Source organism: Vigna unguiculata, chromosome 1 (assembly GCF_037176805.1).
Source record: "Vigna unguiculata cultivar grain cowpea cultivar isolate G323 ecotype 2 chromosome 1, ASM3717680v1, whole genome shotgun sequence".
Classification (NCBI taxonomy): Eukaryota; Viridiplantae; Streptophyta; class Magnoliopsida; order Fabales; family Fabaceae; genus Vigna; species Vigna unguiculata.
Window position 1 is genome coordinate 45,632,290 of NC_140792.1, and position 12,971 is coordinate 45,645,260.

Genomic DNA, 12,971 nt, shown 5'->3' on the forward strand with positions numbered 1-12,971 from the left:
TAATCCATTAATGAAACTAAAAAGAAAAAATAAATAAAGGGGGAAGAGAGACAATTTTTTAAAATATTTAAATATATTTTTTAAAACACTTGTTTCAAGTAGTGAATGTGTTTATCTTTTCTTGAAATGAGAGGATATACTACAGAGAGAGAGAGAGAGAGAGTGTGTTACGAAACAGAGTATCTCTCCTGGGTGCTGGTAAGCTATGTAGCTACGCTGTGTACAAAAAGACTTCCAACTCAAAACAACTTCCTGTAACTTCCAACAACCCTATGCCACCGCACACTACATCATTTTCAGTTAGACAAAGCATGAACCCAAGTAAAACAAACTTACCTATGATCTCTTTTCTTCTTTTTTATTTTTTTTATAGTTGTAAATAAAGTATTTATTAATTTTTTTCGTAATTAAATTTTATTGAAAAATACAAGCCACTATTTCCAATAAAATATTTCTTTTAAACTGGTCTGAATACACAGAACTTCGAACTACAACATTTATAAGTAAACTTTTATTATTATTATTATTATTATTATTATTTATTTCGTTTAAATATTTATAATGAATTAATAACATAAAAATATAATTTGATTATATTTTTAACATCCAATGTAAATACATTAAATATTATAAAATATCGGTGATATAATTGATTGTATTTTCTATTAATTATATAATTTTTGTCACAACTTTTTATTGATTATAGGATTTTACACACGTCTTTTTGCTTGTGTACAAAAGTTTATCAATTCCTTTTCATTTTTTATTAATTCTCTAATTTTGTTTCTTGCATTTCTTTTTATATTTTTAGTTTTCCATCGCTTAAAAATAAATAAATCCTTAAAGTTTGTTTAAGAAGTTTGACTGTAGTTCTATTTAATTATTCTCGAAGATTATCTACTTTAGAAGATTGTTTATCCAACCAATAATATTATATATATATATATATATATATATATTATGTCACAATTTTATATTTAAAAAATATTTTAGAAATTAAAGAAAATAAAAAATATTTAAATTATTATTGACCTTTATTCTTAAACTATATAAAACTACTAGGTATACCGAAATAATAATACTATGTCATATGTGATTAAAAGATAAGTATTATACTCAACATTCAAAACTACTTTCCTACTTATTTTCAAAACTGTTATAAACATTTAATATAATATATTTGATGTTTTTCAAACATTATTTGAAGAAAATTATTTTTAGAACTGACTTGTGGACATAAAATTAAATAAAAGTTTATTAGCAAGTATTTTCAAAAATAGAAGTCAAGAATTTAGAAATACAGAATAAATATTTTACACTTAAAATTTTTAAAAAGTACTTATTAATAAAAAAGTACTAAACGATTATTTTTATTGCAGTAAAACTATCTTTTCCTCTCTCTCCTCCGAAGTCATGTTCCCATGATTTTACATCACTAGTTCACGTTCGTCAAGCTTATCCAGCCAAGCAGGGGAAACACGAACAAAATATTCATTATTCATCTATCTAATACGTCACCCGATTAGTATTTCTATACTATGTAGGTGCATTGTTTTGCTTTTACTGTGTCATATTCTCAACATTAATTAAACGTTTTTTGCATTATTTTATCATTATCCATGCCCTGTAAAATAAGCACTTTTGATTACTTTCACTAAAAATTAAGGCATATTTTTTAATTAAAAAATCCAAGTATAAATATAATATATCAACACCATGTTTTCTCATTTTTAATTATAATTATTTAACCAGTTTCTTGATATGCTTGGTTAGAATTCCTATTCCTCTATCAAGTAAAAGATATGAAATATTTAATTTATCGAGTTTAAAAATTTAATTTACCGTAATACTTCTTCTATGAAAAGTGGAGAATTCATTGAAGAATTCTGATGTGAGTTGCATTCGGTTGGCATTCTCCAAATTAATTTTGTAATGGATTTCTTTTTCTTTGGTGGAATATTATGAGTGTATATATATATATATATATATATATATATATATATATATAAAATCTTTAATGGTTTGGGAGAGAAAAATTGTTGTTTTCACTACATCCATCACTTGCTGTTGGTTGCCACAGTGATTTGGACTTGAAAGCGCCCATCTTTTCATGTCTATTGATATTGATTGTTGATACATCACTTGGCTTGTTGATGTCCTCTTTGAATCAATCTCTCTTTCCATAGGACTCTTCGTCCTCGACTGTTTCTTCATCCGTGTCAACCACTGTGTTCGACCTATATGCTTTTTTAAGCTAAGCTTCAACTTACCCATCACACATTCATACTCACACGCACAAACATCATTCAAACATGAGTTCTTCGGCACCTCAAGTTTCCAACAACAAAACAATGTGGCTGCATCCAAAGGTTTTGGGTTTCAATCCTTCTGAAAGATGGGGGCACTCTGCTTGCTTCTCCAAGGGCCTTATGTATGTCTTTGGGGTATGTATCACTTTACTTAAACCCCTTTTGCTCAAAAAAATCTTGTCGCTAAAAACCATTGCTTAGTTTCTTAATCTCATCTACATATTTTCTGAACCTGTTCCTTACTGGGTTGTCCTCATTAATGATGTCTGCACACTGCTCCCCACATGTTGTAATTCTTTGAACTCTGGGAATTTCTCTCATTAGTTTGGTTAGTTTCTGGTATTACTAAGTACTTTTTCTTTCTTTCTTTCTTTCTTTCTCAAGTTCACTGAGTTATTACTACCTATATATGGCAAACAACCAAAGCACTTTCTTTTCTGAATTTTAGTTTTTTCCTAATCTCTTCATCGCCTATTTTTCTTGGAGACAGTTGACTGAATTCATTTTTTCTTACTGTAATTAGTGGGACAATACGAGTTTGGGATACCGTCATCTTTCTGCTTACTTAATATGGCGATATTCAGATTTTTCATTCTTCTCTTCTTTCTTTCTCATCCCTGTATTATAAAACATGCACCCAAAAAGAATCCTTGATGCTTCACTATCTTGGTAATCTGACACCTCTTACTTTGTCGCAAAAGTTTAAGCACAATTGAAAATAAAAATACTTTGCCTCTTTATTTTGGTTGAGATTGCTTGGTGTGCATAAGGCCAAATGAAAGTTGAACTGAATTAAGAAAATGCAACAATTACCATTTTCTTTCTGTACCATCATTTGCAATTCTATATATGAAAGCAATGAAGCGCGTTTGTCCTGTCACATTGCCTTTCAAACTCCAAACTAACATGAAATATTTTATATATTTTTGTTGATTAAAACTGTGGGTTTGGTAAGCTTTGAAGGTTTTCCATTAAGATGATAAAGTTTGAGTGTATTATTTCAGGGTTGCTGTGGGGGGCTGCATTTTTGCGATGTTCTCACTCTGGACATCACCAAAATGGTTTGGAGCAAGCTCACTACTACCGGTGAGAAGCCAGGGCCGAGAGATAGCCACAGTGCTGTTCTTGTGGGGCATAAAATGATAGTGTTTGGTGGCTCGAATGGGTTCAAGAAGGTGAATCACATTCACATACTTGATCTTGTTACCAAAGAGTGGTTTCGACCCGAATGTAAAGGGACTCCTCCTTCTCCACGTGAAAGCCATACTGCCACTCTGGTAGGTGATGAAAAGATAGTGATATTTGGTGGTAGTGGAGAAGGCCATGCTAACTATTTAAACGATTTGCACATTCTTGATCTTCGAACCATGACTTGGGCTTCCCCTGAGTTGAAAGGTGATTTTCCGGTCCCCAGAGACAGTCATAGTACCCTTGCAATCGGGAACAAACTTGTTGTGTATGGTGGAGATTCTGGTGATCAGTATCATGGCAATGTTCATATGCTTGATATGGCTACAATGACTTGGTCTAGAGTATGCTCCTCCCTTCTCTTCTGTGATAATTTCCAATAATTTTCTTCAAAGTTTGAAGAGGGAAATTGTTAGATTTTCCACTGAGGGATTTAGTAACATCTTCTTGCGTTTCAATGACAGTTGACGATTCAAGGTTCTCCACCAGGAGTCAGGGCAGGTCATGCTGCAGTTAACATTGGAACAAAGGCAAGTTTTTTATATTTATTATTGTTAGGACTTGCTTGTTACCTGAGGGTAAACAGTGTATGTAAAGTCAGTGAAAATATCTTTTACATTATCATTCAATAATTGATTGTCATGTATGATAAAAGTTGTTCTGATTGATTGACACATTGTAAAAGTATTTACACAGAATGTACAAAAGTTCAATTCATCACTAAATTTACATGGAGTTCTTCTAAATTTTATTCAATAGTCACATTTCAAAACATTGTATGAGCTGTGCATGATGTGCAGGTATATATCATTGGAGGAGTTGGAGATAAACGTTACTATAACGACGTTTGGATCTTTGATATCTGCAATTTTTCGTGGACTCAACTTGATATACATTTTCAACAGCCACAAGGGCGATTTTCTCATACAGCTGTTGCTGCAGGCATGGATATTGCAATATATGGCGGGTAGGATCCTATCTATGAATTTAAGCATTTCTAACCAGTGTTACAATGTTCATCTTTCTCTTTTAGTAGTTTAATCTGTTTATTCTTTTTTCTGTTAACAGATGTGGGGAAGATGAACGTCCTCTCAACGAATTGTTAGTGTTGCAGCTTGCAGCAGAGCATCCAAATGGACGTTATTACGTTCCCATGTGCAAACCTATTGGAACTTATTGGAATCACGAAAAGAATATTATCCCAGCAGAAGCGGATACAAACTCGGTACAGAAGTTTACAAAGCAATGTCATTATTTACTCCTTTTTTTTCTTTCTTAACGAAAAGTAGAACTGACAATGAATTTTGAAGCAGGAAACTATCCTCGTGAGGAATAACGTGGAAGCTTTTGGAAATGGAGCTTATGAAATTTCATCAGAAAAATCGTCACCTCATCACTTTGATTCAGGTGGGTTGAGTTATGTGTTTTATTCTGTACAAACTTCATAGTAAGTACGTATAGAATAGCAAGTTTACTTTTTTATATTCTTCTTGTAAGTATTTAAGGATAAGTTTATGTAAATAAATGGAGACGCAAATTTGTAGGTACTTCACGACAGAAGAGGAGGAGAATTGCTGCTGCAAAGGTATGGGATGTTGAATCAGAACAAGAAGATAGTTTTCTTTCATTGTCTCTTCATTCTTCTCCATATAAATCCGATCAAGAACAGACCCCAAGTCAAGAAGCAAATACATTATTTCCATCCACTTCCCAACACGAAAATGACTCAAATTATAAGAGAACATTGATGAATGTCCCACTTAAGACTCCACAGGCTCTTCATTTCCTACAACATCAACTAAAACAGGAACAATGTCTTCATGTTAACGAGGATAGAAAAAGAGCTCAACGTCAGGCTGCAGAGCAGAAACCAATGATCCGACCCATTCAACACCTGGTGAATCCTTTGCTCAGTATTAGAATTGCACTCTTCCACAACATTCCCCTCTTATTATTTTCAATATTTTTAGACACTCTCAGTATCACAAGTTAACCATGTTCATAATCAATCTCAACCTGACACATGAAGTCCATAAGACTTGATTCTATTATTCCGAAGTTGCTCATTCTTTTACTCTTGATTTCAAATACAAGATTGGTGGCGAAGTTCGGGAGAGAGTTGAAGGACCCTTTGACCCAGTTTCGATATCTCCTACAGCTGTAAATGGAAGGATTTTCCGGGGAGTAATATTTGCACCTGTAAGTTTGTAAACTTTGATGCTATAATGTTTTACGTTATGATCAGATACGATTTGTGTTGAAACCAGTTTCAGTAACAAACAAACAAACAAAAAATGCATATCAGGGAGCAGGAGTTGTCTCAAAGGGGGCAAGTTCAGTTCCTTCCTCTCAAGCCTTTTTGGGTACTTTAAGGGCTTCTCAGGAAGCGCCAATTTGTTTGCATGCAGAGCCATACCACGGTTCACGATCAAGGCAAACCCCGGTGGCTTTACCGTTTCCAATCATGGGAGCGACTCCTAGTGTTGTTTCCAAGGAGCATAAAATCAGGAGTGATCTTCAAGGATTGGCTCTAACACTCGGAGGACCAGCTAGTGGAAATCCTCAGGTAAAATATTGAGGAGGAGGCAAATAAATGAAACAACAAGGTTTATGTAAATTTCGGACATAATCCTACGTACTTGAGTGGTTATGAATTTCCTGAATCCATCTTCATCTGTAAAATATTTTGATTTTAGCTTCATAGTGTAATCCTGTGTTCTTCCCATTGCATGGGAGGATTTTTGTTTGATGATACTGATTAATAAGTTAATATATATCCTCCTAAATGGTTATATGTTGGGGGGTATATGAGCAAATATTGATTCGTGAGCATGATAATTCATTGAACGTGACCTCTCATATCAAAAGTAACGTGATGAAAAGACCTTAGATATAAAGCGACAAACAATTTTGGGGCACAAAGCATAACATGGAGAATTTGTAATCGGAAGGAGGAAAGAAATTTGTTTTTGGCTTACAAAAAGTGGACATTTCGTACACTAATAGTATTTGTTAATTGAATTTCGTAAAATTAAGAAAAAAAAAATCAAAGTTGTGCACATGGTCTCAAATATACAATGTATCCGTCATATTAAATATGGGTGCAATCTGGGCAGAAAGGGGATGAACAGCTATGGAAAACACTGAATGGTGGGTACATTGCATTCCCCTACTTGCTTATCCTATGATACAGTGGTTAAACCGAAAAATATAAAGGAGTGCACCGTGTACTTACCAAACAAAAAAGTGTCTGTGAACTTAAACAGTTGAAAGAACACGTGGTGGCACTTAGGGCAGGGTCCAAATAATACTGAAAAGCATTTTTTGATGTCTCTGTGGTGGTTAGTGCAACAGCAGCAGTTGTTGATTGTGTTTGATCTAATAATTATGCGAAGAAATTAAGAAATTATAGTGATGCATGCATGGATATTGTGGAGAAAAAGGTTGATTAAAAAAAGTGAATGAAGATTTGTGAGAAAGAGAGAAGAGTGATGGTGAAGAAGTATTGTACGAAGGATTTGAAGAGGGACCGGGGAGGGTGAGTTGGGCACAGTTTACAACAGAAAATTTCGCCCGTGCTTCCCGCGGGACGCTGTCGTTCTGTCTTGCAATGTTTTTCGAGAGATTGAAAAGAAAAATGGGCCAGGCGGCTAGCCACAGTGAGTAGCCAATGGCAATGCCTTCGTCTCTGTCACTCACTTGTCTGATCTGTCTGCCACGTCTACGGATACAAACATGCTTCCATGCTTAACGTTAATTATTGCTTATCTTCATTATTATGCTGCATCTCAAATAAACTCAAATTTACTTTTTATTTTCTTCTCTAATTTTTAAATGCTATCTAAATCACTTATTCAATGCTTTGTATTTACGGACCAACTAGAATTTATTTTCGATGAACTTAAACTTAAGAAACTAGATTTGGTACATTGAAAAAAAAAAGTTTTCATTATTATTTAATCCCATCTCATGTCAGTAGGAGTAGGTAGTGGGGAGTGGTTCCTTAAGTACATGGGCTTTAATACAAATAATAAATCTTTCTTTAGAACCCTATAACTATACACTATTGAAGTTCACAGACAATTTGTTTGCAAACCTAGAAAAAAATTACATTTCAAATAAAATATAGATTATTAATTTTGGTATTAAACATTATAAAAACAAGTGTTATTTTTTTTAATCGGCCATTACATTATATATTAGGAATTACGAATAGAAAAGTTGGAATAAATGAGTGGAACTGGTAACAACATAGGCCATACGTACGTACGTCAGTGGTAAGCAAATAGGGTTTAAGAAAGAAAAAAAAAAACTTAAAATAAGAAGAAGAAGTGGTAGTAATAATAAAATAGAAATATTAAATAGGTGAAGGTGAAAGTGATAGTGGTGGCAGCGAAGGAAGGAGAGAGGGAGAGAGAGAGTAGCGATTGATTTGAGTGATTGATTGAGTGAATGAATGAGTGAGTGATTCATTGTGAGTTTTTAAGATTGAGGTTGAGTGAGTGGGTGAGTGAACATCAAAATCATATCATAAACAAAAGAAAGGCCCCAACAAGAGCCTGTGCATCAGGAGTGCTTCACTCAAACTCTTGAAAACAAAACAAAACAAAACATAGTTGCAATCATGCTGACAAGACCACTACCTCTCTTTCTCTCTCTCTCTCCACCGATTCTTATTTCTTTTTCTTTTTTTTTCCCATTTATTCTTTTCCTATTTTCATATTTTACTTCACACCCCAATCTATAGACCAAGCTCCTTACTGTACACTTTTTCATAGGCCATCACCCAATCCGTTTTCAAGCCCACCTGTGATTCTCATTTTATGTATACTCATCTACAAACTGTTCAAACTTCTTGCTGTACAAGCCTCTGGAATATGGTCATGTTTAAGAATTAGATTTATTTAAACAGAACCAGTTTTTATTCATCAATATTATTTTTTATCCAATGAAAGCATTTAAAAAAAAAAAATTGAATGTGCGCATCTTGAAAAACACTCTGATTAGTTTTTATGACATGATATTTTCATCCAGGATAAAGAGGATTGATACATTATAATAAAAGATAATATAATTAAAAAACCATCATCGTCCACAGGTCTTGCAGGCTTCTTTACCATATGCTTGTGAAATTTATCTTTGAAAGTTTTTCATGCACACTCATATTTATATATACATGTGTGTGTAGCACATGGAGGGATTTGGAATATTATTTTGCTGCGTGTTCTCGCATTGGTATTTTTTTTTTTTTACCTGTATATATTGACTACTAGTTCTCGCATCAAAACACAATAAATTTCTCTCTAAGTTGAAGTATTTGTTGTTGTCTCAAAACATGGTTATATCATAATCAAAATAAAACACACAAAAACAAGATATTACTCAACTAGAGGAGAATGTTTATGGAACCATATTTATGAAAACATTTTAACAGGAACCTATAGTCATGTAGCACTAGTGTTTTACTATTTCTGCGTTTTAAGCTAGATGTAGCGTACCTGGATAAGTTACTGCGAGAGACATTGACGGCAGATGAAAATTTTTTGTTTGGTCCACAGAGACCACGTTTGATTCTTGATTAGAATCATGGTGTCTTGCATTGCATTCCGATGAGGCAGTTAAAATTTTTGTAACTAAGGTCGTTATTTCTAAATGGTTATACACAATGAAAGGGTTCAGAATGTATACGTTATATGTTATATGCTATATATCTGTTGAGTGTTAACATCATGTGCTTTACTTTCTGTCTTTTCTAAATTGATGATCGTTGCCCATAGGGCAGTTCCACTAGTAATGTGCTTTTGTCCTAGCTGAATTTGGCAGCTATATTCAACAGTAGCCTCGGAATGTCACCAAAAAATATAATAATTGGGTGCCTCACATGGCACCAGTCATCACCTCTATAATTATGTGTGCGATATTCCCATTCTCCTTCCCTCACACTTTCACTTTTGCAGTCATCACCTCTATATATGCACCATTTTCCATCAAATTTAGTAGTCCAAGTTAATACAACAAGTGAAGAAGCATATGCTATCAGCATTTTAACAACTTCATGATTCTCCTTATAGTCTACGTGATGGTTTCTTTGTCTGTTTTCTACCTTAATCCTTACAAATATTTGTACTATGTTACACTACACATGTATGTGACGTTCCAGTGCTGACAGAATGACAGGGGGTGAAAATTTGTAATGGCGTTGAAAAATTATGGTGTAGGTAGCCATGTTGTGTTGTTGAAGTATTTTTTTGAAGTCCAGGAATTAATTTGTTATATATCAAGAGTACTTGTATTGGGCTTGTCCAATAGTTGTTGTCAGGAGTTGCTGAGAAAGAAAAGATTGTGAAGTTAAGTTAGAGTCCAAAAGATAAGAATAAGACAAAGGATTGAAGGAGATGAGGATTTGCAACCTTAGGTTGATGAAAAGGAAAATGTAGTCTATTTTTGTGTTGTTGGGTCAGTTTCAAATGAATCCAACTACTAAGCGTGACCTTCCATCCTTATCTGCTGGTGGTGGCCACGCTTAAGTAGCTGACAACTGCTATTCCAAGTAGCCTTTGACAATTTTCTCAGCCTCAGGTTGCTTTTTCTGCTTCTGCATCATCTACATGTTATGCCAATAGCTGCAATATTCTTCTTCATATCAGTTTCTAGGATCAGTATCTTAATTACTTTCATTTGGAAATTATTGTGGTATAATTTTGGATCGAAAAACATGAATGAATTGGTATAAAAAGTAAACATTTTTTAAATTAGTTAATAAGTTTACATTACCATTCTGTCTCTTTCACTATTTTGTAAATTGAGCATAATTTACGCAACTGAGTGGAGAGGACCTACCGAGTAAACCTCATAAACAAGTGATGCCTACCAAAAACAAATTATTGGAAAGCTGTCAGTTAGGTCCATTAATAGACACTAACAATACCCACTGTTCATCCTGCAACACTTGTCTTTTTTTCCAAATTTTCACTTCCATTAGGACCCACCTCTTTTTGTATTTTGCAATTAATGTTGGTAAAAACTAAGTAATGTGTATGTTTGAATTAAAGTTTCAATTGATTTAGAATTTTTATTTTTGAGAAATCATTTATTAACGTTTTAATTTTCGATAACAAAAAAAAAAGTCTGTTTGTCAATATTAAGTATTTAATATTTGGATCCGTTTATTTGACTTTTGCTAATACTTGATTAATATTATAAAGCTCTCCATTGTTTCTACAGAAGAAAAACTTTAAAGCTATTTGTGTTGTTAAAAGTGAATATTAAAAACTCTCGTAAGCCAAAGGAGCGAATTGGAAAGAAAAACCTAAAAAAAATCCTAATAGTTTTCCAAAGTTTATCTAAATACACTCTTGATTAGATATTTATCGCATTTTGGTTGATAGGGGCAAAATAAGTGAGAAATTCTGAAGAGAGTAAGGAGAATAAAAACTGAAATTGTCTTATATTGAGACTAATTAAAATGAAGAAAATTTTAAAAGTAATCTATTTTATTTGAAAACATTTGTATGAAAAAACTGAGAAATGAAAACATTATCTCGCTTTACATCGAATGATCCCACCTCGTGTCGTTTAACTATTGTTATTTTCTACTTTTTTAAAACATTATTTAAGTTTTAGGTTACTCGTAAATTTATATATTTTTCAATCATGTTTGTTAAATTTATTTAGTAAAAAGTTCTTTAATTATTCTTTATCATTTAATTTGTTTGTTAATTGGATTAAGTGATTGTTATCTTATTATTTTGTTATTTTACTCATTTATTTACATGTGATAAAAATGTAAAATTCTGTTGTTAATATAAAACGATATTGTAATTAATATAAAATAACAAGTAATTTTTATTATTATTATTTTTATTGGAGATATACATCAATACTAGCAACAATAACGATCAATGATAAAACACAATTTAACGACATCCATCACTTAGTGTGTGTTTGGTTTAATGTTTGGAAGCTCAAACCCAAGTTTGTTCTGTATTAAAAATCACAAATTATGTTTGACAAACATTTGTTTTGTTTTATTTTATTGATCTTCAAATATGGGTTGCTATCAAAGCAAAACTATAAAGCTATTTTCATTCGACCAAACTTAATTTTTCTAACTGCAATTCAAAAACACTAGGATTCCTTGATTGTTATAGGTAATGACGTGGAAGTTATCAAGAGTATAATGACCTATATCATTTATATTGATTGTTTGTTATAGATCTTGAATCATTCTAAGTGATGACCTGAAAATCATTCCAAACATGACAATCTTATAATCCAATATATTTTCATTAAAAATAATAAATATTATTGGCCACATCAATTGTAATATCACTTTATATTCACCACGTTAAACATTTTAATAAGACAAATAAGTAAGATAGTGGACAAACTAATAATCTTGTTATCTAATTAAAAATAAAATTAAACCACAGAAACTTAATTAAAAAATATAATTTTTTTAAGTATTGAATACAAAAGAAGTTAATAAAAACTTACTTAAAAATAACTAAAAGGTTAAAACTTAATTGAAGCTTTTCAAAATCAAACATTCTTATTTTCACTTTGTTTATCTCATTTTTTTTTTCTTCATTTTAGTTCTCTCTTTTATTTTCTCATCTAATTTTCTGTAAAATTATGTTTAAATATCTTAAAAGAAAAGAAATACGACTGTAAATTCTTTTTATGTAAGTTAACAGTACCATGCGATTTTCAATTTATATTATCATTTTGTTTAGATTCTACAGACTTAGTAAATAAACATAGTTAATGCAAGTATCCAATTCATGAATATAAGAATCAAAATTTAGAGTTACGGTTATCAAATTTTCAGTATTTTTGGATAAAAAAAATTATATAAGTAAAAATTAATATTTTTGTTATTTTTTGATTTTATGATTTAGAATCCGAACAAGAATAAGTTTTGACTGAAAAATAGAAGAATTGCAAGAAATTGTAAAAGTTAATTGAAATGACTTAAATAAAAAGTGATAATTAGAAAGTAATGTACATAGTTTTAAAGTAATACAAAGAGAATAAAAGTCAATGTGAAAGGATTATAAAAAATGTAAATTACAGAAACATGACACCAATTCATAAATAACATGTATTTATTTTATTATTAAATAATTACATATCTTGACACTTTCTAAAAAGAAATATGTTTTTTCTTTGCTTTTTGAACTACTTTATTAATTATGTGACTTTTGATGAAGAATCTAAACTCTTTTTTTTATCTTAGTCAACTTATTGGTGATACATACATATTTCTCTTAATCAATCTCCATGACTTAATTTTCTCATCCCTTTTTCATACACACCTAATTTATTCCTTCCCTTGCTCTTCTTCGCATCAAACACGAGTGGTACTTATAAGAAAATCTTCAGTAGTTTCCGAATAATAGAAACCATATTTTTGCATGAAACAGAAGGAAGAGAGAAATGGGATTATTATTTTTTTTATACCAAAAAAAGTTT

At 31.7% G+C, this 12,971-nt stretch overlaps 1 protein-coding gene across 1 annotated transcript; it reads left to right on the top strand.

Annotated features, from left to right (window-relative positions):
* Positions 1-2,079: 2,079 nt before the first annotated feature.
* Positions 2,080-6,313, top strand: LOC114178060 (uncharacterized). Its single transcript, XM_028063749.2, has 9 exons — positions 2,080-2,444; positions 3,314-3,841; positions 3,962-4,027; positions 4,298-4,464; positions 4,566-4,722; positions 4,811-4,904; positions 5,042-5,394; positions 5,592-5,696; positions 5,803-6,313. Exons 1-9 carry the CDS (start codon positions 2,313-2,315, stop codon positions 6,073-6,075), a joined length of 1,875 nt encoding a protein of 624 aa, XP_027919550.2. The 5' UTR covers positions 2,080-2,312; the 3' UTR covers positions 6,076-6,313.
* Positions 6,314-12,971: the final 6,658 nt, after the last annotated feature.